The sequence below is a fragment of the Apostichopus japonicus genome, chromosome 9 (assembly GCF_037975245.1).
Source record: "Apostichopus japonicus isolate 1M-3 chromosome 9, ASM3797524v1, whole genome shotgun sequence".
NCBI classification, from domain to species: Eukaryota; Metazoa; Echinodermata; class Holothuroidea; order Aspidochirotida; family Stichopodidae; genus Apostichopus; species Apostichopus japonicus.
Window position 1 is genome coordinate 14,821,988 of NC_092569.1, and position 18,396 is coordinate 14,840,383.

At 37.7% G+C, this 18,396-nt stretch overlaps 1 protein-coding gene across 2 annotated transcripts in view; it reads right to left on the bottom strand.

Moving 5' to 3' along the window:
- Positions 1 to 18,396, bottom strand: part of LOC139973108 (laminin subunit alpha-like) — an 87,002-nt gene that overhangs the window by 56,026 nt on the left and 12,580 nt on the right. For both annotated transcript variants that reach the window (XM_071979536.1, XM_071979535.1), the window contains exons 4-17: positions 17,587 to 17,794; positions 13,585 to 13,794; positions 12,155 to 12,289; positions 11,535 to 11,672; positions 10,697 to 10,834; positions 9,377 to 9,514; positions 9,030 to 9,164; positions 8,080 to 8,291; positions 7,413 to 7,565; positions 6,606 to 6,711; positions 5,790 to 5,889; positions 2,100 to 2,256; positions 1,633 to 1,759; positions 606 to 751 (exon numbers count right to left, since the gene is read on the bottom strand). In XM_071979536.1, coding sequence (XP_071835637.1) covers positions 606 to 751; positions 1,633 to 1,759; positions 2,100 to 2,256; positions 5,790 to 5,889; positions 6,606 to 6,711; positions 7,413 to 7,565; positions 8,080 to 8,291; positions 9,030 to 9,164; positions 9,377 to 9,514; positions 10,697 to 10,834; positions 11,535 to 11,672; positions 12,155 to 12,289; positions 13,585 to 13,794; positions 17,587 to 17,794 — 2,103 coding nt within the window. The remainder of the gene's footprint in view (positions 1 to 605; positions 752 to 1,632; positions 1,760 to 2,099; positions 2,257 to 5,789; positions 5,890 to 6,605; positions 6,712 to 7,412; positions 7,566 to 8,079; positions 8,292 to 9,029; positions 9,165 to 9,376; positions 9,515 to 10,696; positions 10,835 to 11,534; positions 11,673 to 12,154; positions 12,290 to 13,584; positions 13,795 to 17,586; positions 17,795 to 18,396) is intronic.

An 18,396-nucleotide genomic window follows, 5' to 3' on the forward strand; every position in this document is an offset into this window, starting at 1 on the left:
GCAGTTTCACAAACATAGGCACTGCTGGTCTGCCATGGTAATACCAATTCTTTGATATTGATTCAGCCTTGCTGCAGGGGATATTGCAGCTGCTGCAGCATTGACACAGTGCCTTAGTTTTGCAGGAATACAATCATTCTAATCATAATTTATATATGAAGAAATACTATGATAGCCTACGATACACCCCATCCTGCATTTATGCTCGTGTTCTTATCCAGGGATGACCCCGGGGTAAAAATAAATCACAGAACTTTGCAAAAATTGCGGTATAGGCTCCAGTTTGCGTAAGCTACAGTGTGTTAGGATAACAGTTTTTGTCCCCGAGGCAGAAAAGAAATCACGGATATTGCGCGAATTCGCAGAAAAAGCTCATGCCTGCTTGTCAAACTAGACGCAAGGCTGTTTAGGTCCCTTATCCTGAGCAAGTTCAGTTATGAACAACGGCAACTAAATAACTATTATTCAATTACTTATTGGCAGAGCTGAATGTCTGCAAGAGGTAATGGAATAAGTTTGGTATGTGTTAACAGACATTTTCATGACAAAAAATTAAATACATAAATAATTTTTTTTTTCTAAATAAAAATTTAGGGTTGACTTACGAGGAGAGCGCCCTCAGGTGCTGTAATGCTGACCGTCCATTCACCGGGATTCAGCACGAATGGCATAACGATACCGCCGCCCTCTACCGTTACAAACTGAGGATCGGCGCCAGGAATGAAGAGAATATCGCTGCTCTGTGCTGTATCTGGAGACAATTTAATGAAAATACAAACATGTCTTGAAAAGAAGATTTTAAATTAAATTTAAAAAAAAAAAAAAAATTACATTTCTCTGTCTTACTTCCAAGTTATCTATCTGCAAGTCTCTGAATTATTTAGAATTATGGTTTTCAATATGCAATGGCGCCCCCACGTTACACCTCACATGATTAACCTGGTGTTAAGTTCCCATTGATGGGGGACTTGTCATGTGATTAATACTGAAAGCCCATTTATAGACTGAACAGGTCAAAGTGATAAATGAGTAATATAAACAACCACAAAGCCAAACAGCTTTGCGGTTCATTCCTTGCCACATCTTCAGAGGAGAATCATTTAATGCAACAATAAACACAATTTTTTTTTAAGTTTTAGACACTGTTGATTTCCAGTGATCAGTAAAGTTCTCGCACTCCTGTGGATCTACACATTTCATTCACATTTTACTCTTTGGAGATGCATGTGTTCGCCTTGGATTTGAAACTTCTGCTGACCTCAAATGACCATTGATCTCCACAGAAAACAACAGCATTCCTTGACACACAAACTTATAATTGGAGTTTCTCATGTCCACAAAGTTTTTCAAGTCTTTTTTATTAAGTTAGCTTATTATGTGAAGTTTTCAGATTATGCCTTATTGTTAACCTCAAATGACCTTTCACCTCCACCTTTGGCAAGGAATCAATAAATCTCTCCACATATACCTTAAAAAATAAGCATCCAATATATTAACTAAGAAATGCCTTTCAGTATGTACACTTAAAAACCTTGGTGAGAGCACAATTTAAACAAGAAAATACAGTTTAAAAGATATCTTGATGGGAAGGGGATGATGGGATGTGTGGATGGGTGGGTGGGTTCAACTTACCATGCCGTTCTGATAATGGAGTCACTGTAATGAGACCCTTTTGTGGAACGCTGCCCTCAAACATGTAACGTATCACGATTCGGTAAATGCTGTTGCGATCAACGCTAATATCTACCATCACCTCAGGCTGCAAGCAAGAAAATCAATTATAAAACTGCTTAATATTGTAAACACGCAGATTCCCGTAGCAGATTTATGAGTCTTTTTCTGTGATTTTTTTTTTTTACTGGCTGTATTGACCTACTGGATGTGAGTGACAGTATGACATCAGTCCATGAAACCAAAAACCAGAGGACTTCATTTCTCTTTTTCAGTTGAATTTGACAAAAGTTTTGAATTAAATTTGATGTCATTGTTAAATGCTTTTTTGATAACAATTACCTTGACTAGTCACTTTCATTTCAGATAATTAATAAGTAAAAAGTTAATAGTTTACCAATCCTGACAGATGTTAAAAGGAAACTCACCTGAATGTTTGACATCACTGCGTATCCGAGGTAACTGAATCCTGGGAAGACATTTGGATCATAGCCAATACGAGGGCGTCCTCCTTCGGGAATGTAACCACTCTCGATTTCAAACTTGATTTGGTGAAGGCTTGGGAAGAAGTGAAGCTGGGCTGGCCTGTTTTGTGAGTATTAAAAGAAAATTATCAGTTTTCATTTTAATGTGTAAAATATCTGTCATCTACATGAAGAAAACAAAATTCATCTGACATTTTAAACACTAACAAATTCAATTTTAAAATAATTTGTTAAATTAGCAGATTTTTAAACAAAAATAGCAAAGCTTTTTTGATGTTTATAGGAGATTACAAAGGCCAACAATATAAAAACATTTTGATTGCAGGCTATTGTTCTATCCATATGTTGGTTATCTAGCCAAAATAACTGACAAATATTTCATATCGAAATCTTGAAAATTTCAAAACAATGCAAATTCATTCTTACACCAATTATTAGAGGACAATTATTTAGAGGACAATTTTTACTAACAAGTATTGCATCATATCAGAATTGAAATGTGGATAAGTCTCATCTTATTTTAATTACTATCAATAAATTGATGATATTAATTGATTGTAAGAATCTTAAGGTTCAACCATTAATAACCACATGCAAAAAGCAAGTCACCTTTTCAACAGATTATACCTTTTTTTTCCACATAATTGGAAAGAATATTTGATAGTTTAGTTCTTCAACTGCACTGTTATCGGAACTTAGAGTTCAATATCATATCAAAATCTACCAAAATCAACCCAAAAATAGAGCTGCTTCTGGTCGCATGGCGATATATTAACCACCACGGTACAACTGACAAACTGCAGGGACAAAGTTTCCTCTCCAATTGAAACATAGAAGATCACATTCTATTGGTAACAAGAGCCCAAGGGCACTGTGGTTCCTTGCTTGGGGTATATGACAATACACATAATATTACCAAGCAAGATTGGGCTGAAATAGTCCAAGTAATTGTGGTCCAGTGGTCCTACATGTTCCCATAAAGTAACCAACACTATAGCCAACACTTTTGTGATCACAAAATGTGATCGGATTTTTTATCAAAAGGCACTTTTGAGATCTAAATATGGCGTCGCAAATGTAAGAAATATAAGAGACCTACAAGCGTGTCAACAGATATGATAACAATGGAGACCTCAGATGACATGACCTTTAAGTTTCAAAATGTTCCACCACCCCATTCACAACTTGTCCCAAAATATCAACCATGTCACACCTTGGCATTGAGATTTAATTGCATTAAATGTCAAAAAATTAACTTTGTACTTGTATGTAACTTCACACACAAAGGTCACCCGGAGGTCAACCAATTGACATTTTTGATCGGTGAGACCTAAATAGAGCATGACTGTAAAAATTCAAACATTTTTTCTTTGCCATTTTTCTCCCCCCATAATACTACTTTTTGAACATTAGCTGACCTTTGGTGACCTTGATCACATGACCGTTAAGTTTGAAAATATTCCCCTATACCATTTGCAACTTGTCCAAAAAAATCAACCTTGTCACACCTTGGCACTGGGAGTTATTGCATTAAATGTGTGAAAATTAACTTTGACCTCAAATAACTTTGCACACGAAGGTCAAATGGGGGTCAACCCATTGACATTTATGATCAGAAGGTACCTTTAACATCTGAAAATAGCATCGAAACTGTAAAAATCCACAAAACACGAAAAGGTCACCAGAGGTCAAGGGTCACCCAGATGCGGGTCGACAATTGGATTACATTGAAGCAACTCCCAACCCTAACGGACAATTTGTTCTCAAGTTGTCGCAAAAATACTAGTTTTTTATCATTAATTGACCTTTGGTGACCTTGTATCACCTAACCGTTAAGTTTGAAAATATTCCCCTATACCATTTGCAACTACTCCAAAAATATCAACCTTGTCACACCTTGGAACTGGGAGTTATTGCATTAAATGTCTGAAAATTAACTTTGACCTCATATAACTTCGCACACGAAGGTCACACGGGGGTCAACCCATTGACATTTATGATCAGAAGGTACCTTTGACATCTGAAAATAGCATCAAAACTGTAAAAATCCCTAAAACACTAAAAAGGTCACCAGAGGTCAAATTGAGGTCAAGGGTCACCCAGATGCGGGTCGACAATTGGATTACATTGAAGCAACTCCCAAACCTAACGGACAATTTGTTCTCAAGTTATCGCAAAAATACTAGTTTTTTATCCTTAATTGACCTTTGGTGACCTCGGATCACATGACCGTTAAGTTTGAAAATATTCCCCTATACCATTTGCAACTTGTCTCAAAATATCAACTGTGTAACACCTTGGCACTGGGAGTTATTACACTAAATGTCTGAAAATTAACTTTGACCTCATATAACTTAACATACAAAGGTCACCTTGGGTCAACTTATTGACATTTTTGATTGATGAGACCTACATTAGAGCATCAAACTATACAAAATCAAACATTCTTTTCTTTGCCCATTTTCTACCCCCAAAATACTACTTTTTTGACATTAATTGACCTTTGGTGACCTCGGATCACATGACCGTTAAGTTTGAAAATATTCCCCTATACCATTTGCAACTTGTCCAAAAATATCAACCATGCCACACCTTGGAATTGGGAGTTGTTGCATTAAATGTCTGAAAATTAACTTTGACCTTGTATAACTTCGCACACGAAGGTCACACAGGTGTCAACCAATTGACATTTTTGATCGGAAGGTACATTTGATATCTAAATCTAGCATCAAAACCAAACATTTTCTTTTTTGATCGTTTCCTCCCAAAATAAGCACATTTTTTCTAATGTGACCTTTGACCTTTTGACCTTGATTTCAGATGTAGTTTAATCTCCTGATTCCAAAAAACAAAACGAAAAGTCTGTACAACCATCCTAACTCCGACCGAAAAACTTTGACCCCATATAACTTCGCACATAAAGGTCACACGGGGTCAACCTATTGACATTTATGATCAGAAGGTACCTTTGACATCTGAAAATAGCATTGAAACTGTAAAAATCCCAAAAACACGAAAAGGTCACCAGAGGTCAAATTGAGGTCAAGGGTCACCCAGATGCGGGTCGACAATTGGCTTACATTGAGGCAACTCCCAACCCTAAAAGACATTTGGTTCTCAAGTTATTGCAAAAATACTAGTTTTTTATCATTAATTGACCTTTGGTGACCTTGGATCACATGACGGTTAAGTTTGAAAATGCTCCCCTAACCAGTTCACAACTTGTCCCAAAATATCAATCTTGTCGCACATTGGCACTGGGAGTTATTGCAGTTTTAATATTTTCGGTTTTTGGACCATAACTGACCTTTGGTGACCTTTGTGGGCACCAAAAACAATAGGGCACACCTTCTCCATATGGCGGATCTATAGTCCAAGTTTGGCCTCAATCCAACATTCCCTTATTGAGATAGAGCGTACCCAAGCAAGTGTCACAGACGCACACACACACACACATACATACACACACACATACGCCAACCTGACTGCATAGGTTCCTTTTGCTAAAGCAAGGAACCAAAAATACATTACAACATGACACATCAGATATGAGATAAATGTGATCTTTTAAGTTGGCCATACACAGCATAAACAATGTTGTTGTTAAAATACTACCGTGGTAGGGAAACTTACACTTTACACGTGCGGCCGGTGATACGGGGTCGGCAGATGCACTGTCCCGTTTCTTTATCACAGAAACCATGAATGGAACCTCCGACATCACAGCCACATTCTGAATAAAGACCACAAAAAAATAAACCATTTAATAGCTAGTCCACCTTCACTGTTAATATAATGTAAGCCTCCCTAACTACACCAAATGAATTCTTCCACTTTTAACAAAGTAACTTCAAAAGTTGTTGTCTAAAGCCACCGCCAAATTTACCCAAGTGAACACGATCGGACTCAACTCGACTCTCGTGACCTAGTTTTTGATAGTCCTCCAGCCCCATCGCCTCACGAGTTACACCGATATGCTGAAAGACTGATCAGCGCACACACAGACTTGTTTTCTATTAACGGCTAACACTCATTTTAAAACAAAATGCAAAGTTATTACCCAGTTATACAATTACCATTCAATGGAATCTAAGCAGATGTAGTCACAAACAGTTGCACTCTGCGGAATGGCATTGCAGGAAAAATTAAAGAAGTTAATTTTCCTTGACTGAAGCTGCGGCAAGTTAAAACGGACGGAGTGAGGTAAGAATTACTGCTTTCGCTCATTTCAACCATGATAATGGTTTCTAACGAGCTTGTCCAGATGATAACCAGTGTAAGGTTTCCATTCAAAATCGACTTTATACTTTTGAGAAACTGATTTGAGAATTTAAACTTGGTGTCCCATCTGTCTTTTCTTTTTTTTTAACATATGAGATGTTAACGTCTGTGTGGCCTGAATCTTTTCAACTCTAGCTTTCGAAACAATAGTCGCGATGATAAACTCACCGACGCATCCAAAGGCACTTTCGCCTTGTAGCATGTAGTATCCATCTCTGCAGACGTCACATTTCCTGCCAGTGACCGCTGCCTTACAGAGGCACTGACCGGTGCTCTATGATAGAGGTGGGTCGAAAACGGACACTTCATCATTTATCATTTTTTCTTGATTTTGGAAGATACAGTTAGCCAATAAAAATTGGGGGTAGAAAATTATCCAAACTACTTAACTATTCAGAAAATTTAATCTGAAGTATGTTTAGCATTGTAACACTTATGTAACTTATTAGGTTGAAACAAAAACACACTATTAACATCAATACATAGACAAAATCATAATTATAACAGATTTATTGATACACTCACGCTGCCTTTCTTGTTGCTTGCTATGATTTTTTTTTTCCTGTAATATAATTTCTGATCAAGGTCAACTACAAATGATTACAAAATGGAAAAAAAAAAAAAAAATTATAAAAAGTCAATCAGGTACAATCATTCAAAAACCTACCAAGGAGCACCTAAAAATTTCCTTTATTTTATTTATTTTTGTGATAAAAACAATGAAAACTAATCAGTAAGAGAATGGATGGTTTTCATCCCAGTTTGAATGAGATCAAGAGAGACCTGTAAAATGAACTTAACAATGAATGGGGGACACAAGCATCTTCTTGACAGACAAACAGACAGACTGACATTTTACATCATCCACGGGTGACTCATTCATAACGAGAGATCTGGAAACCTGTTGGCACATTATCAAGAAACCCAGTTATGAGCTCACTGAAGGTCAACAAAGAAAAAATGTCAATAACTCACCATGTCACAGATAGAAAGTCCACCAATGGTGCCATCAAGGAAACAGTCACAGGCTTCACATCCGGCCGGGTTGCTCCTGACCAGATTGAAGTATTGAGGAGCGCAAGAATCACAGGTTCTCCCAATCACATTCTCCTTGCAAAGGCAAGCACCCTGACAACAAAGAAAATAATTCTCGACATGATTCAAAGGCTGACTTTAAGTGACAAAATTAAATGTTGTTAGGTTCTAGACCATTTATATGATCTATGTTGTATTTCTGTACCATTCTTGATTTTGAGATATGACCTTGTAAACACCTGAGGCTCATCAATAATAGCAGCTGGACTGCCAAGTTTAACACCCACCATCCATTAGATCATCAAATCAAATCAGCTGCATCACAACATTCAACACATCAACAAATCAACACATCAGCTCAACATCACAACTCTCAACAGAAAAAGATGATATTTTCATGGCCTTAAAATAAACAGAGATTCTGCTTATGCTAATGCTGCATCTCTTGCAAACTGATATAGTTGTAGAAACATTGCCAGGAATTTTTTTTTTTTCTTGGACAATAATATATCAAGACTAAAATTCTGACTTTAAGTGACCCATTAAAAGAAATATCTGAAAGTAATTGAATTAAATCTGCAAACTTTGATGACAACCTGTCCTGTACCTGAGTAGCTTGGCCACATCCACCGAGAGGTTCTCCCGGGACGTCGATCACTCCGGCTGGGTTACAGTTACATTCTTCGCAGTTAGGGTAGTTGTAGAAACCTTCGGCGCACATGTCGCAGGTCCTGCTCTGGTATCCCCCACGACACGTACACTGGCCGTGAAGCTCGTCGCAGATCAGACTGAGCGAACCGTCCCGACTGCAGTTACAACCTGTAGAAAACAAAGTGCAGGACAAGCTTAGACCAGGTGATGCTTGATTATGTGTAATGACGGTTAAGATGTCACTTTGTATCTTCAATATATCCTAAAATCAATCCTTATGAATATTCATTAACAGAACTGTACTGTTTTACCCAACACAGAGTTTTTGGAACCTGGATTTGCAAATCTTTCTACTTTCTTTAACCTTTTTTCCAATTTTTTTTTTTTTTTTGGCCAATGAGGCAAGTTTTTAATAAAGGTGAAACTAGGTGAAGCTTTTAACTTAGATCAAAACTAAACCCACATCATTGGCTGGGCATTAAGCAAAAGCTCTTCAAAACTCATGTATGGTGATAAATGTTTACCATTTAATCTGTTTATATTTTTGAATCCTTATAGTGTTTTCTGCATTTTTGCTTTTAAAGAGATTGAAAAATAAATCATAAGTTTTGACAATATCTCATTCTCTCAATCCAGATAAATTAACCATTATTCCAAATTCAAGAGCTTTCCATTAATATAAATGCGTCGCCAATTGGCAGACAGGGAGATCCAATTCGGCTTTAGAATGTATCACCGAGATTCGTTCATACCTAAGAATTCTGGGTATCTGAAGAAGCCACATCATTGGTACTATGCTTTAAACAGAAGCTCATCAAAACTCAATGTATGTTGATAAATGTTAACCATTTCACAAATCTTTTCATATTTTTTCATTCTATTTGTGTTTCGGAGATTCGATCATACCTAAGCATTCTGGGTATCTGAAGTAGCTGTTGTCGCATCTATCGCATTTCTGGCCCGAGAATCCTCTCCTGCAGTAACACTGTCCGTTGTCCGTGCAACTCTCGTACAAGGACCCGTCCTCATCGCAACTACATTCTGAACACGAGGAGAAAGAGATACGACAGAAAAATTGATTTGAGAAAAATTTGATTTCCAACATATTAATACTCCGATAGAGTGACTAATTTCTAAACCACTGTCTAGAATTGATGTTAGAAAACGGTTAATAATGTGATTTAAATCTTCACAGGGAAAATGGTTTTTTTTCTTTATTTGAAGACGATTTACGCATAGGAAGGTATACCTACCGAGACAGAATGGAAAGTTGTAGAACCCTTGTTCACAAGTACCGCAATCCGCCCCTCCAAAGTTATCTTTACAGATGCAGCTGCCGTCGGTACTATTACAGACATCGTCTGTTACTCCATACGGGCTGCAAGAGCAGGCTGAAAATTTAGAAAATAGAAGTATTAACAACCGCTCGTAATCTTTCCAGTTTTTGCACACATCTAATCCGGGGGGACCGATTGGCTGAAAGGTGATGACGTTGTCCCTACTGTATTCCACACTTTTATAGTAATGTCTCAGGAAAATAAGGTCCATCAAGAAGCGTCACTCTTTCAACTTTCCAGAGGGGGCGTTTTCCGAGACGATATGCAGCTTTATCGTTAGACTATTGGTGAGTGAGTAAAAATGGATAATAAACACAACCCCAATAATCATCATCATCATCATCATTATTGATCAAGAAGATGGAGATGCCTCCACAGACCGTCTCCCACAAACGAGTTAAAGACAGAGCCACACTCGTTAAACATTAAATGAGACACGAGAGACAGTAAATGTTCTTTCATAATTTGATGGCAGAAGACTTGATCAAGTCTAAACCACAAGGGCTCTAATATTGTAATGTATTTTTTTTCCTTTCTTTTTTAACAATCACCAATCTCCTTGTTAATCTTTCGTGATAGAACTTTTGGAATGGAAATAAAAAGAGAATTAAAATACTAGACAAACATGGTATATGATATTACCTTGGACTTTGATGAACGATGACAACTATGCATTTTTTTACTGGTATTTATTTGTATTATAATTTTTTGGTTATTCCTATTTTCTTTTTTTTTTAAATCCTTCTTTTTTGGGCGGGGGGGTTGAATTGTAATAATTTGTCATATAGGCAGTTTATCATATAGAAGAATAATTATGTGCTGGTGTAACGTTTCCTCTAGACTCCTTAATTATGAAAAAATTCGCAACTATTACATCCAAATATATTCCAGTATTCATGTAGCACCTGACTGACTCACCTTCACACCAAGACTTTGATGAACTCTTGCAATTATGCATTTTTTGACTGGTATTTATTAGTTTCTTTATTCCTAATTTTTTTTTTTTTGAATTGTAATAATTTTGTCATATAAGATTTGGTCATATAGACAGATAATAATGAGTTGGTTTCATGTTTCCTCTAGACTCCTACATGACAATTACAACTAATAAATTAAGTATACTAGTATTCAAGTAAAACCCGACTATACATTGTTTTATGACTTGTGGAAGTACCACAATTTCCTTTTTATGGAGTAATAAATTTGACTTTACTTTTTTAATTTACTTTGACTCACCTTCACACCTAGGGAAGTTAAAGAAGCCAGTTTGGCATTCTCCGCAGGTTCGGGTTTGGTAGGTATTACGGCACTTGCACTCGCCGGTATCTGGATGACACACTGGGCTGAGGGCACCATAACGATTGCACTCGCATGCTGGAGGAAAAAGTGAACAAAATAAAAAAAATCCTTCAAGGAACACATAACCCCAAATTAACATCAGTCATAAGGCTTGGTATTTGTGGAGCATTCAATATTTAAAATAATGTAACAGATAAAAAAATAACATATGGAAAAGTAATAACTTTTTGGACTCAATTTTTACATTTTAAGAGAAGACCTTGAAATGTTGAGAACTGCCAGAAAGCAACTCTCAAAAAAAAATCTGAAACTGACAAGACTGGAAAAGTTGAGTCTTTAAATGTTGCATTGGTATCACCCCTAAAGCTAAAAAATCAGACAATTTTCTGAATTTTATGTCCCATCCGTTAAATTGAAATGAAATCCCAAGAAGATTAGGAAAATATTTGGCAGAGATGTTCTCAACACAGCAGAGACAAAACATAGAAATCCATAGCAGGAGGCAAGAAAGTCTAGAGATGAACAAATATTGACTTTTATAATGTTGGCAAGCGGTGTTGTGAGGGAGTGAACATGTGGGATAATCTGTACTACACTACCTGCTCACCTCCCTCCCACTCCTTACCTCCCCTCCTTTCCCTCCCACTACCCCACCCCCCAAAAAATTTGACCCCCCTCCCATAATGTTTAAAGTCAAGTTGACTAGACGTTTGCATCCTTAAATGTTTTCTTCTGTGATAGTGGCTGTAAAGTTATGATTAAAAGTAGTACTTACAAATGCACTCTGGAAAGTTGTAGTATCCTGGGGCACAGAGATCACAATTTTGTCCAAAATAGTTTGGTTTGCAAGGACACTGCCCTCCGTTGGCTTGACAGGTCTTGTCGGCAGTTCCGTTGACGTTACAGTCACATGCTGAAAGAGATCCAATGTTATAAATCACCATATTAGGAGCTAATTTTCTACAAAATACATTGAAAGTGATAGCCTGTAAGATTGATGTGTTTACTGTTAAAGGGCCGGTGGAAACCGAGCCTTCACATCACCTGCCTTTGAAAGGAGCGCAAACTTGGTATAAATTCAGAGCAAATATGCAACAAAAACATTCAAAATCTGTACGCTTGATCTGTTTTACTGTTTTAAGGGCCGATGTAATTCTTAACATCTCCTGGCTTGGATAAAATTCACCTTACAGAATTTCCCATTCCTACGATTAGTTTATATAGAACGATTGTATATCATGTCACTATGCTGCCTTGTCTAGTTACCTTCATGGGATAACCTGCTTACCGGGGGTGGTAAAACCATGATGTTAGTTTGTCACAATTATTGTATGAGAATACTCACTGTAAGAAGAATGATACATTAAGCTAAATCGTGCGAGACGACCCACTTACGTTTGCAGGATGGGAAGTCGTAGTAACCGTCATTGCACTGGTCACAGTCCGGTCCAGTGAACTGAGGCTTACATTCACATTGACCGGTGACTGGGGCACAGTTGCCCGTGGAGAAGTAAGGATCGCAGTCACAGGCTGAGGAGGGAGAAGAGAGATAAGCATGTGTCACGCCATACCAGAGTAACAGACAGACAACTTTGATACACAATGTATGTATGTATGTATTTTAGATCCTCCTGCAAGCAGGAACTTGCGAAGAAGCCATCATTGGCTTATCAAAGTCGCAAGCTGACCGAAGTCAGTATCATAGATTCATATTTTAACGTCCACGATTATGAATTGTCAATTGTCAACAACTCTGTAACTGGACAACATACATTAATCTTGGAGTGACTCGAACTCGGGACCTTATGATTGAAAGGCACTGGCGTTAACTATTGAGCTAACAATATGAACAAACAATGTATTAAAATTGGGATTATCGATGTCGACGTTATGCAAACTAGGTTCCGTACATTGGATACTACTGTTTTCCTCTAGAATGCGTGACGCGACAGAGTGATGAGTCACAAATTTGTGAAACTATTATCTTTGTCTTTGTCTACTGCTCGCGGTGGCATATATTTCTACATCCATTTTCAATACGACACTTACACAATAAAAACGAGAAAATCTAGAAATTTATACAAACGTTAGTTATTCTAGTGCACTAAGGGAGAGATTCATTTGTTTCTTGACTTTGTACATTACCAGAATCTCAAAGAGTGAATATTTATCACGCAAATTTTTTTTATCTCATTTGAGTAGGCCAAAATTTCTTCTAGATGTGAGTTGTATTTGCTACAGGCTTCTAAGTGTTGAATAAATGACAAATGCAGAGAATTACAATACCACCTGAAACTTTGAAATCACAGCCTCAATGCTATATATATACTTAGAAAGCATGGCACACACCCTCAGGGCATCCTTTACAAGTCAGGGATTTAAGAAACGGACTTAAAAGCATCATAATATCAGTCACCAAGTACCTTACTTTGTTATTTGATACCAACAGGGAATAGAAAAGTACAGTCATCCCAGCACTCAGAACCCCATCCTCAAAGAACAAGTTTTGATGTTTTCACAACCTTAACATTCCTTTTAGCTCAAATGAACAGAGAAAGACATTCCAACACGTCTGGTTGCTAAAGGTGTTAAAGAACTGTCCAAGTTAGGATTCAATATCAAGTATAGTTACTAGGTTTTAAAATCTTATTTATGAGAAAAGCAACACATCCGTTATTAAAGGAGAAGAACACTATTACAATCATTTGTGATCATAATTTTACAACATTCTGAGCCAAACCTTCGTCAAATGCTTTTATGATTGTTTTTCATAAAAGAAAAAATATTCTTCAAGGATAATGAAAAAGTCTAGAGAGTTTTCTCACGTTCACAGATGTCTGGGGAATCCAATGGTAGGTTGCCGGATCTGTAGTAGCCGTCAACGCACTGCTCGCAATTGATGCCCGTGGTGTTGTGTACGCAATCGACGCAAACACCGCCCCCTTCGTATCGGCCGTGGATGTCCAGAGACTGACGATTCCTGGCGATCTCTTCGTCGAAGTAACACTCAGAAGCATGACCATGACAGTTGCAAGCTAAACGGAAACCGAGATTAAAAACAAACAAATTGAATATGCGAGCTAGCATCTTAATCCAGCAGCTCTCGGTTTGTGAAGGACAAAACCGGAGACAACGAGTTCTTGCCAGAATTTGCTTGTAATCAGAATGACCCTGACAGTTGCGTGCTAAAAGGAACTAAAAGATGTAAGAGAAACCAGAATTCATCCCTTTTGAAATGAAAATTCCATACAATTTGATAGGCTCCATTGTGTTACGGTTAGCGCCCCTGCTACGCAGGTAATCGCGAAGACAAATTTCTAGAGAGTCTTTCACCAAAGGATGGCATGGCAAAGCATGGCAGTTTCAGCAAAACCTTCACATTACATTCAATTGTAGCAAGCTGATAGATTTTAAATACTAATAACTTTGTCATATATCTGTCATTGATGCTGTGCAAGAAAGGGTTTACAAAGAATGTCCAAAACCTTATTTCAAGGATTGATCCAAAGAACTAATTTTAATCATAGTATAATCGGAAATGATAAGAATTAAAATATTTGACATGTGACCTTGCATTAAAAAATTTACTAATAGCTGCAGTTTTAATTCAAGTTCAGACTCTCAACACTGGGGAACCTGGGGAGGGAGGGAGGGGGCTGTATGGGGGGGCATGGCACCACCAACAGATGGCAGGAAGCAATTGCAGCACCAGTAAGTCTGACTCTTGCACCACTTCCCGCTCCACCTCTTCCCCTTTCAAGGGCCCCAATCTCAAACCAGTTTTAGGAGTCCCTGAGCTTTTTTTCCACTCTGGTATAAATTTTTGCTACCAAAAATGAGGTCATGACAGTATGTGCTGAAGCCTTGAAGGAAGGCAGACAGCACACTTCCAGTTATCCCCTCCCTACCCACCATTTGTTCTGCTCAAACATGTTATTTTCAATGAGTATGATAAAATAGTGAGGTTACTCAGTCTAGACAACTCAATTATAAATTGACACCCAATAGTTTAGCCTGTATCCATACCCCAGGGATCTGGACACTGGTTCCTAGAATGGAATTCAGATGTTAAACTGGCATAACCGTCTCAGATAGATCAAAGAACAGGTTTCTTCCCTCGCTACCAACAAATCACATTCATTATGTCAAGTTCGGATGGACCTATTCAATTGGTGCCCCATGCAACAAAAAGACCTCCAATAGAAAATAAAAAACATTAAAAAAATCAAATTGATTTCCTCAAAAAGGCAGACAATTTATCCCCACAGATGTTTTCATAAAATTGTATCCTTCACCACCCAACCTATTTTGTCTTTTATTGTAATCACAATAAAATAAAAACATGTCTCTTGTGTGTTCGGCCACAGAAGTCATAAAGAGGTCAAAGTTTACATTCAAAGAGGTCAAAGGTTACATTCCATTAGACTCTTGAAACTGATCATTAACCCAGAGGGTGCATCTGGTTTAAGCGAGTTTGCTAAGGAACAGATGAGGTTGGAAATAATCAAATTTAAAGCAGCATATCCATAGAAATTCCACTGATACCAACAACAAAAACAAACACTAACAACACACACAGCATCATGACCGTAATGAATCCTTTGCTTTCAGCATGGAATCAAATACAGAAAAATATAGCTCTAGGTAACCCATTGTCAACACTGCTTTTCCACATCAAATTTTTTGTCCACTTTCCTTTAAATTTCACTACTATCCCTTTTAACCCATATTCAGCTCCCTCCCATTTGACATTAAAAATTTACAGCAAGGCCTTGATTTACTTAAGTAGATCACCCCTGCAGTTCAAGTCCTACCCACTTGCAGGTGGAGTTTTACATTTGGCCCAACGCAGCATCACTCCCTATTTATATACCAAAGAACCTAACATTTGTGTCAGGACATGGTCTACTTGGCAACCACTCCTTTAAGACCCAGTCAAGTTCCCATTCCAGATTACCACAAAGGGGTTTGAGGGTAAGGCTTGTCTCCATGGTAACATCACCAAAATTCTACCCTAACTTGTGTGTTCCATCCTAGTTACTAGCAAGAGCATCAAGAAACAGATTATTTACTTAGAGATAAAAAATATTGAAACTTTGTGAAATCTTCAGATCTTAGAGAAATAAACTGTATCCGAAAATTATCTCAACATACAATCTATGCCTTGGGGTATACTTGTCCTAAGCACCTTTAAGGTTTCAAGGGTCAAGTGTTTTGCACTTCAATAAATACACCAAAGATTGATGAAAAAAATTGTAATGTTTTTGGGGGGTTTTTGGTGACAGACAAAATCTATACCTTCACAAACACTGTGTGTACTTATACAATCCAGTTTTGGATTTATTTTTCTTTTGTTTTATTTCTTTGTCAAAATATTACTTTGAAATTACATTTTTAATTTTTATTCATGAAGGATACTTAACTGTACAATCGTTTATGAAAATCTTTGCTGATGGGAATTGATACATAGCTAATTCCATTATTTTTATTTATTAATTTGTATGATTTGTTTGAGGATTTGGAGGAAGTTTTAAACTTTCTTAGTTGTTGGGGAAGGAGAGGGGGATGGGGGTGGTTGGGGGGGGGGGGATGGTGTAACATAACTTTTAATATAGCATAAAATTACACCCCAAATTTTTTTCTACAGTAGCATCAATCTCACACTGATAAAATTGAAGAATCGTGTAGGGTCTCCCTTTAACAGCACAGTGCAAGTTAACTATAAAGTACTGTGTTATGCCCAATGCAGTGTGCTCAATGCTTACTGGAAGGACACTGAAAATCTGTAGGAATGTTCACAGTGCATTCACCAGTATTTTTTTTCTCTCAATCCAAAAACATTTATGTCACTCTTCACAAAAACCAGAAAATGTCCCCAGAGTTTTTAGATTGAACACAGATGGGTGTGACACATGAAACGATAAAAGTTTGCCCTTAAAGAAAGCAAGACAAAGAAAGAAGAATAGAAAGTGCATCCTTACTGTACCCCTAACAGTACATGGATGGATGTTTTAGGGTTATTTAATGGACAGTTTTATCACCCTCTGTTCATTCTTTAAAAGTGATTCCATACAGCTAGTTTTAGGCCATTAAAACTCCCATAATGTCAGTCACTGATAAGAACCTGAGCTTTTGTGTGGACAGTAGTATCGTAGACAACAAAAAATTCATATCATAAAAATTGATCTCTAAACTTTCATAAAAGTGAGTTACTCCAGATATATGTTTGATGAGACATTTATCACAATGGTCAGGCCTATCTCTCTCTCTCTATGGTCTCAAGAGTAATGGACCCAGGTTTTGTCTGCTGATGGTAATCGTTACTTTTGACAGCAAACTTTACTGTTTTGGCAACACCAATTAAGTTAGTAATGAGAAACATGCCTGGGAAGACATATGAGTGCTAACATAGGATTTGCAGGCACCTACGAATGGAACAAACGGGTGGGGTGGAAAGGGGCGCACTTAGAGGTGGGACAATGGACCAGGTGTGCAGCTTTGGTAACCAACCTGCATGGGGAAGGGGTAAATGAGACAGGGAATGGGCAAGGTGTGAGGGAGGGGTACGCCATGGGTACACCTTCATGAAAAAATTATTTCAAAATTAAATTATCCATGGAGTTATCTGCAAATCTGTAAATGGCTTTTGGAGGAAAATTTCCAAAAATTCTCTAATTCCCAGGATAGGAACAAGTTAAAACTTTTCACAAATTGAACACTAAATTTGCCCGCCTCTTCAAGACATTCCCAAGCGTGCTGTCATGGCAACCAAAAGAGCAAAGCTTGGCATATGGTAGTAGATCTCCATTTGCAATCCTCATACTCACGTTCGCATTCATTAGAATTATCCAGCGTGGCCGGTTTCCACCTTTTCTGCACGTAGCCGGGACAACAGGTCTCGCACTCGGTCCCGCAGGTGTTGTGTGAGCAGGTACAGATGAGACGTCCGTCCAGGCCGGGCGTGTCGCAGGTGTCCGCGTGTCCGTTGCAGACACAACGTCCACCGATGGAGATGTCTTTGATACTGTAGTAGTACTGTGCAGAGGAAACAGAAAAATCATTTAACTTACTGGTTTAGATATTTACGAGTGACGAGCTTACCTGTCTCCTCACAACCCGCTGTTCCTCATCGCCCTAGCCTCGGCAAGGAGGAGGAGTTGCCTTCACGCCTTTTCTACAAAGAGGAACCACATACGGACTGGTAAGCAGACAGGGAAGCGAGGAGCAAAGCAAATTTGGGTAAATTGGATCGAATCCTTCATTTATCTTGAACTAGTTCCTCCTTTTCATTTTTTGATGAGATTTTTAAAATCTGATCTCAATGTGGTTATGTTTTTAAGCCAGTGTCTCCAACCAAGCACCAAAAAATGAAATTAAAATTAAAATTTTGTAAATCAATTTTTAACATAATCTCGGGTTCCAAGTTCCAACCATCGTTTAGATATATCTACAGTGCTAACCTATTCAAATTTTCCCTTTCCTCATTTCTTCCCCCCCTCCTTACCCCCACATCATCCCCACCCCAAATGTTTCTTATTTCTTTTTATTTCTTTTTTTGGTGTTATTATGTTCTTTTTATACTCTTTTAGCAATAACTGTTTGGAAATATATATTTATAATATATCTCAAGAAAACTA